Raw genomic sequence first — 17,269 nt, 5'->3', positions numbered from 1 at the left:
TTCTATGAAAGATGTATGGGTCTAAATCCCACCGCATTAATGAACAGCAAGCCATATGGGTTTCAGTCAGATCTCCAAAATCTTCAACAGAAAGAAATTCGAGCAGCGAGAATGCATCCCGCTAAATTCTTAAAGCTATAGGCTATTTAATACCAAACAGCTAGCATTTTAACCAAGAAATCAACTTCAAATATAGTCACTTATGAATTTCGACAATATTGTATATATTTTTAATAACACTAATCATTACTCCAATAATTATACAATACCATTATTAATAATAATGTATTATTACTTTTAGTGCTACTTAAATTAGAAGAAAAAACAACGTCAATATTATTGTATATCTATTTATAGGCCGATCTCTTTATAGTCGGTGAAACTCCATCATTCATTTCTCAATGTAGCCTATATTTTTGCATTTCAACTGAAAGAAATCAAACACTGTAGACCTAAGTCTGAATAAAGGTTGCTGTAACTGAAGAAATGTTCAATCAATGCGCATATTTACCTTTTCTTATTGTCATGATTGTCATTGAGCATCCGTCTGGATACGCCCAGATGAAACGTTCCACCGTATTACCAATGTGACTTCGCCCGGAACAGGGTACAAGCTTTCATTACTCTATATTTGCTAGAGTAGTCATTGCTCTGATACAAAGTAGGGTACACCTCTCTTGATTGCTCAAACTCTCTATAGTCCTTGAGGCACTTACGGAGCTCACCACTCACCGCGTGCACTCACCGCAGTCCCACCGGCTTTGGTGGGTTTGGTATAACACATGGGACACCGTTCTCACCATAGAATTAGAACAATTATTAATTTAATAAGATCTCTATGGTTCTCACCTTGAGCTCCCTCGTGTATACTGGCAGACTGCCTAAAAAATGAATAGTTCTACTTAAATTAACTTTGTGTTTTATGTAAATACTGAAGTCTATATTCAATACCCAAAATGTAAAGGCCTATAATTTAAGACAAGCGCCAAAGGCCCTTGATCACAGCATGTAGCGTTATATCTTAGCCTTTTATCAAAATTGATCGACTATAATTAAGATTAGATAGTAATGTGTTCTTAATAGTAGTTTGTCTTATTAGTGAATTGCTATAGAGGTTTGGAAACCAAATGTTTTATTTGGATGTATGAACTATTGAGGTATAGTAGGCCTATAGAGAGTATAACTATACTACTGGCTAATCTATTATTAAATACATGTCCTTGAATAGCCTATATGATTAGCATAATATGGATAGGCCAATATTGCAATCACCCATTCGTAAAACCAATGCCTATTATTTTATATTGTTGCATGCGTAAAATAGCATACAGCTAACCACACATACTGTATATGATGAGCGAAAAAAAAAGTCAAATGCTGACATCCTCTGACCCCACACAGCGCCCGTCGTCTTGTGCGATTTCAAATGATGTCACATGAAGCCACAAGGGGACCTCAGATTTGCCAAACACTTTACAGTTGAACAAGACTGGCCACTAAAGAACACCTCATTCGCGACGCGGGTGACACACGCACCCATAGCAGTAGTAGAGGGGCCACAAGTGGAGAATTGATGGAAGAGAATTTAGCAATTATCTACTTTTTCTTCTTAGATGGTAACGATTGGTGAGGTTTTGGCTGCGCAATTGACTCAACACGACATATTGAGCAGTCCCGCAAGACATAAGTGCTGATTGTCCAGAATCAACGTAAACGAGAACAGTGAGGGGGCTTGCGTCGACCCAGAGTGCGCCGAATGATGTCCTTTCTAGCGGGGCAGTGAGAAGGAATCAAAGGTATCTACAAAAGGAGCTCTAACGCCGGCTTTCCAAAAGGTGTCGTTTTGAAAGTCATGGACAGTGCGCTCTACCACTCAGCGGGAATTTTCGGCTCCCCCTCGGCTTCTGAAAACTTGACTGCAGGCGGAAAGATGATCACCCCCACCAAGCCTCTCGCTTTTTCGATCGAACGGATTATGGCCAGGACGCCCGAGCCAAAGTCGATACCTTTCCCCAACCTGTTCCATCACACTCCGGTGGGTAGGCCTGAAGCAGACCCGAAGCAAGCACTCAACATGACTTCATCACTACATTGCATGATACCATTCGTGCCACTGGCATACGAACCGGGTCATAAACTAAATATGAATGGATTAGATACGAGTCAATTTGAGGCTTCCTCCTATAATTCAAATGAGTTGGTGGGCATTGGTTTGAACTATAAGAACGAACAACCAGATGTGAGCCCGTCGGTGGGACAATACAAACTCTTTCGACCGCGGGTGGTGAACCAGTCGTCTTTTCATGCCATGGGGGCCGTGTGCTACCTGAACTGCGGGGAGAGTGCGTGCCCACCCCCGGCCAGCATCGTAAACATCCACCCCATGGCCTCCTACTTTCTCAACACTCCGCTGCAACATGCGCGCCAGAGAGCTTTTCTCGCGGAGAAAAATAAAGTGTCTCACTGCACAGACAGATATCCATCCGGAGTTGCATTTAAAGACATTTCCCAAACTCAACTCCATCACTACATGAAAGAGAGCGCACAGATTCTATCCGACAAACTATTCAAGGGCTCTTCCAAATTGAACAGTGCTTGCGCAAGCGGCAAACCCAAAGTATTCACCTGCGAGGTTTGCGGAAAGGTAAGAACATACATTTCGTACATGTGGTGGTCTCTGCCTTACGGGCCTGCTTGATTTTTAAAAAAATGTTAATTTTATAATTATATATATTTCTATTCACAGGTGTTCAATGCCCACTACAATTTAACGCGCCACATGCCCGTGCACACCGGAGCGAGACCATTCGTCTGCAAAGTATGCGGCAAGGGATTTCGACAAGCAAGCACCCTTTGTCGCCACAAAATTATTCATACTCAGGTATTCTATTCAATCATCATCATCATCATCATCATACCCAAAGCCGTTCACAATCACGCGATGTTCTATTTGTTTAAGCTATAGAAAAACCACAAAATAGGGCTACATCTTTGGAAAATGTTTTAGAACAACGCACCAATGCGATGATTGTATTTCAGGCTATATTCATATTGTGGTCTGGTGTTGAACTGTATAGTATTTTTAACGTTCACTTGTAGTCCTATATACACAATCTTATTGAAAAGTAAATAGCGTAGTTTATTCTATTTACCAATTTTACTGTACAGTTTTCGTTGGATCCCAAATAATATGTTTCTAAAATCACATTAATTTCTACATATGCCCTTCACAGGAAAAGCCTCATAAATGCAACCAGTGTGGAAAAGCGTTCAACCGGAGTTCAACTCTTAACACACACACACGAATCCATGCAGGTTACAAACCCTTCATCTGTGAGTTCTGCGGTAAAGGATTTCATCAGAAAGGTGAGAAAGAATGTTTATCTATTCAAGTCTTTTGGATTATGTGATTATTTCTATTATGCGATTATTTCTTTGCAATATCTGGATATAATATGATTTATTCTGCTTTGAGAAAAATATATTGATTCCGTTCAGAACTAAATGTATGTTGCTCATTTCAACTCAGACTAAATATACAATGAATGTATGCCTTAATGGATGACTTGGCTTAAAACGGAATTGACAACTAACTGTGGCACTGACTCTTTACAATATTGTTGACATCCACTTTCTTTTTTACATTGCTTTTCAAGGTAACTACAAGAACCACAAATTGACGCATAGCGGCGAGAAACAGTTCAAGTGCAACATCTGCAACAAGGCCTTCCACCAAGTGTACAACCTGACGTTCCACATGCACACGCACAATGACAAGAAGCCATTCACGTGCCCGACTTGCGGCAAGGGATTCTGCCGGAACTTTGACCTGAAAAAGCACATCCGAAAACTACATGATCTTTCTGGCTCCAAATCCCCTGTCACTCTCGTCACGGGCGAAACTCACTAAAAAGTTCCGGCGCTAAAACGCCAACCGTTGCGCCTTTACGCTTATTTGCTCAAATCTGGAAATAAACGTGCGAGTTTAGAAGATGTTGTGGACATTTACATTTGAGTCATTTAGCAGACGCTCTTATCCAGAGCGCCTTACAGAACCATTCTATTAGTACATATTTTCCTTGAATTTTACATTATAATGTCATTATACTGTTGTTTTCTTTAAATCTCAGGATTACTGTAAAATGTCAATATTTATTTGAAATTGTAACACACATAATTTAAGAGATAATTGAAGACTATATACAAATTATTTTTTGTTGTGATGAGTGTGGTAGCCTACCCCATTTTGTATGATGCCCTTGCTAAAGTTACATGATTTGCCAACATTTGTGTATATGCAAAGTTTTCAGTGTTGGGGAATAGCGAATTTCATGTAGTTGAACTAGTTAACTACATTTTGCATAAGCTTGGTGGTAGTTGATCTACATTCAAATCTAGGTAGTGTTTTAAGTAGTTAATGACTTATTATTTTGTGCCATATAGCGGTGTAGCTAACTACTGGAACTACACACTACTTTTTTGCTAAAATAAAATATGGTTGAAGTAGGCAATAATTTCCTTTTTTTGCCAACACATCGGTTTAAGTCTGACTTGAAACATCGTTGTGTTTAATAGGCTAAATTACACATTTTGTTAACCCCAATGTGGTCACTTCTTGCAATTTGTAGTGCATGACATGCATTTCAGATTTACATATGATAGTTTTTCACAAAGTAGGATGGATGTAGCGAATTACTTTTTCAAAGTAACTTCAGTTAAGTAAAATATATTTATCTTAAGGGTAGCTTTAGTGTAGCTTAACTTAAGTAATTGGTAGCTTGGTAAACTATATTTTCTGACTAGCTTCCCCAACACTGAAAGTTTGGCAAAAAAACGAACGTCTTTGACACGTATAGGCTACATTGTTAAGCAGGTGCACATACTAAATAATGTAAGTTATGAAAAGAAAATAATGACAATAAAATGAAACTGTGTATATGTCATATTGTGTCTGACATGTTTAAGAAAAAGGAATTCCATATATTGCATTATTTAGAAATGGACATACATGGGCTAAACGATTCCCGTGATGGTAAGGGGAAGTATTTTCATAATAATAATAATCATCGGTTTCATTTTTTTTCTCTTTATAAAACGAAGATTGGGGTTTTATTTATTTGCCTTTGACCAAGGATCTTACCATAATGGTGAGTTGTAAATGTAGGAAAACTCATCTATAGCCTCAGGGCTGTAGGCTTGCACGCAGGGTTATGCATGTAGGCTAGGAAGGCTATAGCCTAAATCTTTAGGACAGCCACCCCCTCTTGTGGACAGAATTGAGAAGGTCTACCTGTTGACCCGTGTAGCCAAATAGGCTATGATGAAACAATATTCTTCTGCATATACGAGTCAACTGCGAACATCTTGGCAAAATGTTCAACTTTGTTTTATTAGGGAAAAAGTTCCCATTTGCATTGCACTGAGAGGCAACATTACCTGACCTTGCCGCTCACTAACAATCCAAAGCAATGCAGGCTCAGGATTCCAACCTGAAACGACTTCCATGCATTCAGGTAAACAGTGCATTCGGAAAGTAGTCAGACCCCTTGACTTTTTCCACATTTTGTTACGTTATAGACTTATTCTAAAATGGATTGAATAAAAAAAAAATCATCATCAATCTATACACAATACCCCATAATGACAAAGTGAAAACAGTCTTTTAGAAATGTTTGCAAATGTATATATATACATATTTTTTTCAAATATACCTTATTTACATAAGTATTCAGACCCTTTGCTATGAGACTCGAACTTGAGCTCAGGTGCATCCTGTTTCCATTGATCATCCTTGAGATGTTTCTACAACATGATTGGAGTCCACCTGTGGTAAATTCAATTGATTGGACATGATTTGGAAAGGCACACCTGTCTATATAAAGTTCTACAGTTGACAGTGCATGTCAACTGTTAGGGAGGTGACCAAGAACCCGATGGTAACTCTGACAGCGCTCCAGAGTTACTCTTCCAAGCTCTAGGAAGAGTCTTGGTGGTTCCACACTTCTTCCATTTAAGAATGATGGAGGCCACTGTGGTCTTGGGGACCTTCAATGCTGCAGACATATTGAGCATCCTGAGCAATTGTGGGAAAAGGGCCTTGGTTAGGGAGAAGACCAAGAACCCAATGGTCATTCTGACAGCTCTCCAGAGTTCCTTTATGGAGATGGGAGAACCTTCCAAAAGGACAACCATCTCTGTAGCACTCCACCAATCAGGCCTTTATGGTAAAGTGGCTAGAAGGAAGCCACTCCTTAGTAAAATGCACATGACAGCCTGTTTGGAGTTTGCCAAGGGAAACAAGATTCTCTGGTCTGATGAAACCAAGATTGAACTCTGAATGTCCTTGAGTGGCCCATCCAGAGCCTGGACTTGAACCCGATCGAACATCTCTGGAGAGACCTGAAAATAGCTGTGCAGCGATGCTCCCCATATAACCTGACAGAGCTTGAGAGGATCTGCAGAGAAGAAAGGGAGAAACTCTCCAAATACAGGTGTGCCAAGCTTGTAGTGTCATAGCCAAGAAGACTCAAGGCTGTAATCGCTGCCAAAGCTGCTTCAACAAAGTACTGAGTAAAGGGTCTGAATACTAATGTAAATGTGATATTTCAGTTTAAATTGTAATATATTTGCAAAAATGTCTAAACCTGTTTTTGCTTTGTCATTATGGGGTATTGTGTGTAGATTGATAAGGGGAAAAAACAATTTAATACATTTTAGAATAAGGCTGTAACATAACAAAATGTGAAAAAAGTGAAGGGGTTTGAATACATTCTGAATGCACTGTATGTCCAGGTTTGATCTCCCAGGCTATAGCTTTTAATTCTATGCAACTGATCTTAAATATGTTCATGGACAATAGGTTATTCTTCAGTTATGTCACGCCCTGACCTTAGAGAGCTTTTTTTATTCTCTATTTTGTTAGGTCAGGGTGTGACTTGGGTGGGCATATCTATGTTTCTATTTCTTTGTTGGCCTAGTATGGTTCCCAATCAGAGGCAGCTGTTTATCGTTGTCTCTGATTGGGGATCATACTTAGGCAGGCCTTTTTCCTACCTGTGATTGTGGGATCTTGTTTTTGTATAGCTGCTGTGAAGCCTGCAGAACGTTACGTTCAGTTTTTGTATTTTGTTGTTTTGTTGGTGTTCATCTAATAAAAGAAAGATGTACGCTTACCACGCTGCACCTTGGACTCCTTCTTACGACGAACGTAACAGAAGATCCCACCACCAAAGGACCAAGCAGCATGGCCAGGAGGAGCCGACATCCTGGACATGGGAGGATATCCTGGACGGTAAGGGATCCTGGACGTGGGAAGAGATCCAGGCCAGAATGGATCGCCGGCCATGGGAGCAGACAGAGGCAGCGAGAGAGGAACGGTGAGGAAAACAGGAATCAAGGAGACGACGGAAGCCCGAGAGGCAGCCTCAAACATTTTTTTTTGGGGGGGGCACACAGGGTGGCGAGCGGAGCAAAGGTGGGAACAAGAACCAACTCCCTGTAATTACAATGAGGAGTTGGTCACGTTTCAGACACCATGCTTTGCAGAGATACGCAATGTGTCTCCAGTGCGCATCCACAGCCCGGTGCGTTCTGTGCCAGCTCTTCGCACTTGCCGTGCGAAAGTGAGCATCCAGCCAGGACGGGTTGTGCCGGCTCAGCGCTCCTGGTCTCCAGTACGCCTCCTCGGTCCAGGATATCCTGCGCCGGCTCTACGCACTGTGTCGCCAGTGCGCCTTCACAGCCCAGTGCGTCCTGTGCCAGTGCCCCGCACTTGCCGGGCTACAGTGAGCATTCAGCCAGGACGGGTTGTGCGCTCCAGACCTCCAGTGCGCCTCCCCGGCCCAGTATATCCTGTGCCAGCTCCGCGCACCCGGTCTCCAGTGCGTCTCCCCAGCCCGGTACGACCTGTGCCTGCTCCACTCACTCGACCTCCAGTGCGTCTCTCCAGCCTGGTATGCCCTGTGCCTGCTCCACGCACCCAGCCTCCAGTGCATCTCCCCAGCCTGGTACGCCTTGTGCCGGCTCCACGCACAAAGCCTCCAGTAATGATCCATGGCCCGAAGCCTCCGTTGATGATCCATGGCCCGACGCCTCCAGTGATGATCCATGGCCCAACTCCTCCAGTGATGATCCATGGCCCGATGCCTCCAGTGATGATCCATGCCATGAAGTCACCAGTGGTGATCCATGGCCGAAGCCTCCAGTGGTGATCCATGGCCCGGAGCCTCCAGTGATGAGCCAAGGCCCGGCGTCTCCAGTGACGGTCTGCAGTCCAGAGCCTCCAGCGACGGTCTGCAGTCCAGAGCCTCGAGCGATGGTCGGCAGTTCAGAGCCTCCAGCGGGGGTTCCCAGTCCAGAGCCTCCGGTGACGATCTATGGTCCGGTTCCTCCAGCGACAATCCACGGTCTGGTTCCACGAAAGTGGGGGGAGCCTCAAGCAGAGTGGGGTCTGCGTCCCGCACCGGAGCCTCCACCGAGAGGAGATGCCCACCCGGACCCCCCCCCCCATAGGTTCAGGTTTGCGGCCGGAGTCCGCACCTTTGGGGGGGGGGGGGGTACTGTCACGCCCTGACCTTAGAGAGCCTTTTTTATTCTCTATTTTGTTAGGTCAGGGTGTGACTTGGGTGGGCATATCTATGTTTCTATTTCTTTGTTGGCCTAGTATGGTTCCCAATCAGAGGCAGCTGTTTATCGTTGTCTCTGATTGGGGATCATACTTAGGCAGGCCTTTTTCCTACCTGTGATTGTGGGATCTTGTTTTTGTATAGCTGCTGTGAAGCCTGCAGAACGTTACGTTCGGTTTTTGTATTTTGTTGTTTTGTTGGTGTTCATCTAATAAAAGAAAGATGTACGCTTACCACGCTGCACCTTGGTCTCCTTCTTACAACGAACGTAACAAGTTAGCATATTCACCATATTAGAAAGAAGAATTAGGAATAAGGTGGTGTATTTTTCAATTAGGCCTATCAGTGAATGGGCCATTGTTTTTACTTTTTGTTTTGAGCAAACATGAGAGAATGTGACATGTCTGTATGGCATTTTCGATAATGATATCATGACATGTAGCCTAAGCCTGCCTCATGCGACACAAAGGACACACACACGACTAGGACTAGGACTAGGCTACCACTTCACTTGTGGGCAAGTGTGTCATGAATTGTGGAAAAAAAATGTCTGTCAGTACCACTGACTTAGTCAGTTACCAGATATAGCCCTAAAGGTGGATAGTGAATGAGCCTATACAAACCACTGTCGTTGTGCCTTTAATCAAGGCATTTAACCCCAAATTGCTCTCTATCCAGCATGTGCCTCTCAACACTTGTGTTTCTGGGGATGTAAGGGGATAGGCAAAAATTAAAGTAATTTCGGTTCTAACCAAATGGACTACAAAGGAAATGCTCTACTCTATTTTAAAAACTGGGTGCATCGAGCCCTGAATACTGATTGGCTGACTGCTGTGGTATATCAGATCATATACCACTGGAAAGACAAAATATTTACTTCTACTGCTCTAATTATGTTGGTAACCAGTTTATAATAGCAATAAGGCACCTCGGGGGTTTGTGTTATATGGCTAATATACCATGGCTAAGGGCTGTGTCCTGGCACTCTGCGTTGCGTCATGGATAAAAACAGCTCTTAGCTGTGGTATGTTGGCCATATACCACACCCCCTTAGATCTTATTGCTTAAATATTCATGTTATTGACTAATGTATTTATTTTCATATTTCATATCATTTGAAAGACCTACCATCTGTTATATTAATGGAGAAGTTAAATAATATACACTACCGTTCAGAAGTTTGGGGTCACATAGAAATGTCCTTGTTTTTGAAAGAAAAGCTAATTTTTTGTCCTTTAAAATAACATAAAATTGATCAGAAATACAGTGTAGACATAGTTAATGTTGTAAATGACTATTGTAGCTGGAAACGGCAGATTTTTTTGTGGAATATCAACATAGGCGTACAGAGGCCCATTATCAGCAAGCATCCCTCATGTGTTCCAATGGCACGTTGTGCTAGCTAATCCAAGTTTATCAATTTAAAAGGCTAATTGATCATGAGTAAACCCTTTTGCAATTATGTTAGCACAGCTGAAAACTGTTGTTCTGACTAAAGAAGCAATAAAACTGGCCTTCTTTAGACTAGTTGAGTATCTGAAGCATCAGCATTTTTGGGTTCGATTACAGGCTCAAAATGGCCAGAAACAAAGTACTTTCTTCGGAAACTCGTCAGTCTATTCTTGTTCTGAGAAATGAAGGCTATTCCATGCAAGAAATTGCCAAGAAACTGAAGATCTGGTACAACGCTGTGTACTACTCCCTTCACAGAACAGTGCAAACTGGATCTAACCAGAATAGAAAGAGGAGTGGGAGGCCCCGGTGCACAACTGAACAAGAGGACAAGTACATTAGAGTGTCTAGTTTGAGAAACAGATGCCTCACAAGTCCTCAACTGGCAGCTTCCTTAAATAGTTCCCGTAAAACACCAGTCTCAACGTCAACAGTGAAGAGGTGACTCCGGGATGCTGGCTTTAAAAAAAAAAACAAGGACATTTCTAAGTAACCCCAAACTTTTGAACGGTAGTGTATATGGGAGATTTGTCTCTCAGCGCTGAGTTCATTTAAAGAGAATAGATTACAAAACTGTGGTTCTAAAACTCTGAAGACTATAGTTAATCAGCTAGGCACAATTCCTCTTGTCTCAGTGCTATCTGGGATCCTTGGGACTTCCTAAGAATCCCGGACAGCATGGACCATTCTTTTTGGGAATGCCACCTGTAGTCATAATACTTTGACGGCTACGTGAAGGACAAGCACGTGCTCATAGTGTGGCATATAGTGGGTGTGAGGCTATGAAGCAGGCAGTAGAGGTGCAACAAGTGAGAGTGGAAAGAATGCTGAGGCTGAGGGGGGGGCATCTTCATAAAGCAAGGACTTCCATACAGGGTGCTAGGCAGAGGTATTGAACAAGAATAAGAATATGTAGTGGTGGAGGTGAGGTTGAGAGGAGGGGTGATAGTGGTAGTGAACTACTATAATCCGTGTCAGATATTGGACCTTGAAGTGCTGGAGAGGGTGGAAGGCCAGGACAGTAGTAAGGTAATGTGGTCCACCACTTGGGGGGAATGGCCAAGTGATGGAAAATCTGATAGAAATGAAAGATCTGGTGTGCCTGAATGATGGATTGATGTAGCCACAATTAAAGAGTTCGCCTTGGACCTCACTCTGGTATCTAGCTAAGGTGCAAAGTAGTTAAGTAGTCACTTGAAGGTATTTTTACTTGAGTCGTTTTTGGGGGTATCTGTACTTTACTTTACTACTTATATTTTTCACAACTTTTACTTTTACTTCACTACATTCCTAAAGAAAAGAATGTACTTTTTACTCCATACATTTTCCCTGACACCCAAAAGTACTTAAAATCAAATCAAATTGTATTGGTCACATGCGCCGAATACAACAGGTGTAGACCTTACAGTGAAATGCTTACTTATGAAGCCCCTAACCAACAATGCAGTTTTAAAAAAATGAATAAGAATAAGAAATAAACATAACAAGTAATTAAAGAGCAGCAGTAAAATACCAATAGCGAGACTATACACAGGGGGGTACCGGTACAGAATCAATGTGCGGGGACACCGGTTAGTCGAGGTAGTATGTACATGTAGGCAGAGTTATTAAAGTGACTATGCATAGATGATAACAACAGAGAGTAGCAGAAGTGTAAAAGAGGAGGAGGGGGGCAATGCAAATAGTCTGGGAAGCCATTTGATTAGATGTTCAGGAGTCTTAGAAGGTAGAAGCTGTTTAGAAGCCTTTTGGACCAAGACTTGGTGCTCCGGTACCGCTTGCCGTGTGGTAGAAGGGAGAACAGTCTATGACTAGGGTGGCTGGAGTCTTTGACAATTTTTAGGGCCTTCCTCTGACACCGCCTGGTATAGAGGTCCTGGATGGCAGGAAGCTTGGCCCCAGTGATGTACTGGGCCGTTCGCACTACCCTCTGTAGTGCCTTGCGGTCGGAGGCCGAGCAGTTGCCATACCAGGCAGTGATGCAACCAGTCAGGATGCTCTCGATGGTGCAGCTGTAGAACCTTTTGAGGATCTGAGGACCCATGCCAAATCTTTTTAGTGTCCTGAAGGGAAATAGGTTTTGTTGTGCCCTCTTCACAACTGTCCTGGTGTGCTTGGACCATGTTAGTTTGTTGGTGATGTGGACACCAAGGAACTTGAAGCTCTCAACCTGCTCCAATTCAGCCCCGACGATGAGAATGGGGGCGTGCTCGGTCCTCCTTTTTCCTGTAGTCCACAATCATCTCCTTTGTCTTGATCACATTGAGGGAGAGGTTGTTGTCCTGGCACCACATGGCCACATCTCTGACCTCCTCCCTATAGGCTGTCTCGTCGTTGTCGGTGATCAGGCCTACCACTATTGTGTCATCGGCAAACTTAATCATGGTGTTGGAGTCGTGCCTGGCCGTGCAGTCATGAGTGAACAGGGAGTACAGGAGGGGACTGAGCACGCAGGGGAGAGGGCCGTCAGGAAGTCCAGGATCCAGTTGCAGAGGGAGGTGTTTAGTCCCAGGGTCCTTAGCTTATTGATGAGCTTTGAGGGCACTATGGTGTTGAACGCTGAGCTGTAGTCAATGAATAGCATTCTCACATAGGTGTTCCTTTTTTCCAGGTGGGAAAGGGCAGTGTGGAGTGCAGTAGAGATTACACCATCTGTGGATCTGTTAGGGCGGTATGCAAATTGGAGTGGGTCTAGGGTTTCTGGGATAATGGTGTTGATGTGAGCCATGACCAGCCTTTCAAAGCACTTCATGGCTACAGACGTGAGTGCTACGGGTCGGTAGTGTTGTGAAACACAGTGTGGGAGGAGGGGAAACTACCAGGCAGTTGGAAGGAAGCAGTAGTGGTACCAATCCGGAAGACAAGGAAAGACCCAATGAGGCCAACAAGCTATTGGCCAATAGTGTCACGTCCTGGCCAGTATATAAGGTTAATTGTTTTGTAGTTTGGTCAGGGCGTGACAGAGGGTATTCGTTTTATGTGATTCGGGGTGGTGTGTTTTGGTGTAGGGTCATTTGGTTTAAGTATTCCGGGGTTTTTGGGCACTGTTTGGTTTTCAGTTATTCTATGTCTAGTCTAGTATGTCTGTTTCTATGTCTGGTTAATTGGGGTTGGGACTCTCAGTTGAAGGCAGGTGTTGTCTATCTGCCTTTGATTGAGAGTCCCATATATGAGGGTGTGTTTGTGTGTGTGATTTGTGGGTGATTGTGCTGTGTTGAGCTTTGCTTTGCAGACTGTCAGTGTATCGTTCGTTTTCTTGTTTGTTGTTTTTGTAGTCGTGTTGAATTTCATTAAATGTTCAAGATGAACTCTATCGACTCTGCTGCGTATTGGTCTACCTTTTCCGATGATGATTTCGTTATATCGTCTGATGACGAAGAAACTCGTGACAGAATCACCCACCACCAAAGGACCAAGCAGCAGAGGAAGGAGCGGAGGAATTACGAGTTGGACTGGCGGGAGAAGTGGACTTGGGAGGAAGTTCTGGACGGGGCCGGACCTTGGCATCAGGCTGGGGAGTATCGCCGCCCGCAGTGGGAAATAGAAGCAGCCAAGGCAGAGAGGCGGTGGTACGAGGCCAGAGACGCGCTGAGGGAGAAGCACGAGAGGCACCCCCAATAAAAAATTTTGGGGGGGCACACGGGTAGTTTGGCTAGGCGAAGGAAGAGCCGGAAGCCAGCTACCCGTGGTTATATGGAGGAGCGTATGAGGTGGGGAGCGCCATGTTTTGCTGAGAAGCGCACTCTCACCCATACGCACGCACAGTCCGGTGCGAGTTATTCCAGCCCCTCGCAGGTGCCGTGCTAGAGCGGGCATCCAGGCTGGTAGGAGGATGCCTGCGCAGCGCATCTGGTCGCCGGTACGCCTCCGAGGACCAGGCTACCCAACTCCCGCTCTACGCACGGCTACCATCAGGCCCCTGCACAGCCCAGTCTGCCCTGTACGAGCACTCCGCTCGTACAGGGCTACTAGTTCCATCCAGCCAAGGCGGGTTGTGCAGGAGGTAAGATCTAGACCGGCTGTGCGCCTCCATAGCCCTGGGTTTCCAGCTCCTGTCTCTCGTGCGGACCCGGAAGTGCGTCCACCCAGTCCGACTCGTCCTGTTCCCGCTCCCCGCACTAAACGGCAAGTGCGTAAACCAAGCCTCGCCAGTCAACAGTCGTCGGAGCTGCACGCCAGTCAACAGTCGTCGGAGCTGCCCGCCAGTCAACAGTCGTCGGAGCTGCCCGCCAGTCAACAGTCATCGGAGCTGCCCGCCAGTCAACAGTCGTCGGAGCTGCCCGCCAGTCAACAGTCGTCGGAGCTGCCCGCCAGTCAACAGTCGTCGGAGCTGCCCGCCAGTCAACAGTCGTCGGAGCTGCCCGCCAGTCAACAGTCGTCGGAGCTGCCCGTCAGTCAACAGTCGTCGGAGTGGCCAGACTGCGCTGAACTGCCGGAGTGGCCAGACTGCCCAGACTGTCCCGAGTGGCCAGACTGCCCAGACTGTCCCGAGTTGCCAGACTGTCCCGAGCTGCCAGACTGCCCAGACTGTCCCGAGCTGCCAGACTGCCCAGACAGCCTGGAACGGCCTGAGCCGGAGCCACCTCCAAAAATAGGTGGGTTGGGGAGGGGGGGTGTAGCACAGTGCCGTCGTTGACGGCAGCCACCCTCCCTTCCATCCCTTTAGTAAGGGGGAATTTTTCTTTTGGGTATTGTTTGGGGGTATTTTTATTTTTTTGTTAAGGTGCTTCCGGGGTAGCACCTTTAAGGGGGGGGGTACTGTCACGTCCTGGCCAGTATATAAGGTTAATTGTTTTGTAGTTTGGTCAGGGCGTGACAGAGGGTATTCGTTTTATGTGATTCGGGGTGGTGTGTTTTGGTGTAGGGTCATTTGGTTTAAGTATTCCGGGGTTTTTGGGCACTGTTTGGTTTTCAGTTATTCTATGTCTAGTCTAGTATGTCTGTTTCTATGTCTGGTTAATTGGGGTTGGGACTCTCAGTTGAAGGCAGGTGTTGTCTATCTGCCTTTGATTGAGAGTCCCATATATGAGGGTGTGTTTGTGTGTGTGATTTGTGGGTGATTGTGCTGTGTTGAGCTTTGCTTTGCAGACTGTCAGTGTATCGTTCGTTTTCTTGTTTGTTGTTTTTGTAGTCGTGTTGAATTTCATTAAATGTTCAAGATGAACTCTATCGACTCTGCTGCGTATTGGTCTACCTTTTCCGATGATGATTTCGTTATATCGTCTGATGACGAAGAAACTCGTGACAGAATCACCCACCACCAAAGGACCAAGCAGCAGAGGAAGGAGCGGAGGAATTACGAGTTGGACTGGCGGGAGAAGTGGACTTGGGAGGAAGTTCTGGACGGGGCCGGACCTTGGCATCAGGCTGGGGAGTATCGCCGCCCGCAGTGGGAAATAGAAGCAGCCAAGGCAGAGAGGCGGTGGTACGAGGCCAGAGACGCGCTGAGGGAGAAGCACGAGAGGCACCCCCAATAAAAAAATTTGGGGGGGCACACGGGTAGTTTGGCTAGGCGAAGGAAGAGCCGGAAGCCAGCTACCCGTGGTTATATGGAGGAGCGTATGAGGTGGGGAGCGCCATGTTTTGCTGAGAAGCGCACTCTCACCCATACGCACGCACAGTCCGGTGCGAGTTATTCCAGCCCCTCGCAGGTGCCGTGCTAGAGCGGGCATCCAGGCTGGTAGGAGGATGCCTGCGCAGCGCATCTGGTCGCCGGTACGCCTCCGAGGACCAGGCTACCCAACTCCCGCTCTACGCACGGCTACCATCAGGCCCCTGCACAGCCCAGTCTGCCCTGTACGAGCACTCCGCTCGTACAGGGCTACTAGTTCCATCCAGCCAAGGCGGGTTGTGCAGGAGGTAAGATCTAGACCGGCTGTGCGCCTCCATAGCCCTGGGTTTCCAGCTCCTGTCTCTCGTGCGGACCCGGAAGTGCGTCCACCCAGTCCGACTCGTCCTGTTCCCGCTCCCCGCACTAAACGGCAAGTGCGTAAACCAAGCCTCGCCAGTCAACAGTCGTCGGAGCTGCACGCCAGTCAACAGTCGTCGGAGCTGCCCGCCAGTCAACAGTCGTCGGAGCTGCCCGCCAGTCAACAGTCATCGGAGCTGCCCGCCAGTCAACAGTCGTCGGAGCTGCCCGCCAGTCAACAGTCGTCGGAGCTGCCCGCCAGTCAACAGTCGTCGGAGCTGCCCGCCAGTCAACAGTCGTCGGAGCTGCCCGCCAGTCAACAGTCGTCGGAGCTGCCCGTCAGTCAACAGTCGTCGGAGTGGCCAGACTGCGCTGAACTGCCGGAGTGGCCAGACTGCCCAGACTGTCCCGAGTGGCCAGACTGCCCAGACTGTCCCGAGTTGCCAGACTGTCCCGAGCTGCCAGACTGCCCAGACTGTCCCGAGCTGCCAGACTGCCCAGACAGCCTGGAACGGCCTGAGCCGGAGCCACCTCCAAAAATAGGTGGGTTGGGGAGGGGGGGTGTAGCACAGTGCCGTCGTTGACGGCAGCCACCCTCCCTTCCATCCCTTTAGTAAGGGGGAATTTTTCTTTTGGGTATTGTTTGGGGGTATTTTTATTTTTTTGTTAAGGTGCTTCCGGGGTAGCACCTTTAAGGGGGGGGGTACTGTCACGTCCTGGCCAGTATATAAGGTTAATTGTTTTGTAGTTTGGTCAGGGCGTGACAAAGGGTATTCGTTTTATGTGATTCGGGGTGGTGTGTTTTGGTGAAGGGTCATTTGGTTTAAGGATTCCGGGGTTTTTGGGCACTGTTTGGTTTTCAGTTATTCTATGTCTAGTCTAGTATGTCTGTTTCTATGTCTGGTTAATTGGGGTTGGGACTCTCAGTTGAAGGCAGGTGTTGTCTATCTGCCTTTGATTGAGAGTTCCATATATGAGGGTGTGTTTGTGTTTGTAATTGTGGGTGATTGTTCTGTGTTCAGCCCTAGGCTTTGCCAGACTGTTTGTTGGTTGTGCGTTCATTCTCGTGGTTTGTTATTTTGTATTCATTTTGGAAAGTTAATAAATCTCAAAATGAGCATACACGTACCTGCTGCATTTTGGTCCTCATTCACCGACGACAACCGTGACAAATAGCTTTAACATCACATGTATGTAAGATTATGGAGAGGCTAACTTACTTCCTGGAGAGCAGGGGGCTAATATCGCTATATCAGAGTGGGTTCAGGAAGGGGAACTATGGACC

At 46.0% G+C, this 17,269-nt stretch overlaps 1 protein-coding gene across 1 annotated transcript; it reads left to right on the top strand.

Moving 5' to 3' along the window:
- The first annotated feature begins 1,376 nt into the window (after window positions 1-1,376).
- Window positions 1,377-4,693, top strand: LOC115191553 (fez family zinc finger protein 1-like). The gene is made up of 4 exons (XM_029749351.1): window positions 1,377-2,644; window positions 2,747-2,881; window positions 3,234-3,366; window positions 3,657-4,693. The coding sequence occupies exons 1-4, from the start codon at window positions 1,853-1,855 to the stop codon at window positions 3,908-3,910; spliced, it is 1,314 nt and encodes a 437-aa protein (XP_029605211.1). The 5' UTR covers window positions 1,377-1,852; the 3' UTR covers window positions 3,911-4,693.
- The last annotated feature ends 12,576 nt before the right edge of the window (window positions 4,694-17,269 follow it).

The sequence above is a fragment of the Salmo trutta genome, chromosome 4 (assembly GCF_901001165.1).
Source record: "Salmo trutta chromosome 4, fSalTru1.1, whole genome shotgun sequence".
Lineage (NCBI taxonomy): Eukaryota > Metazoa > Chordata > Actinopteri > Salmoniformes > Salmonidae > Salmo > Salmo trutta.
The sequence above is the reverse complement of the archived record's forward strand: the minus strand, read 5'-3'. Positions and strand labels throughout refer to the sequence as shown.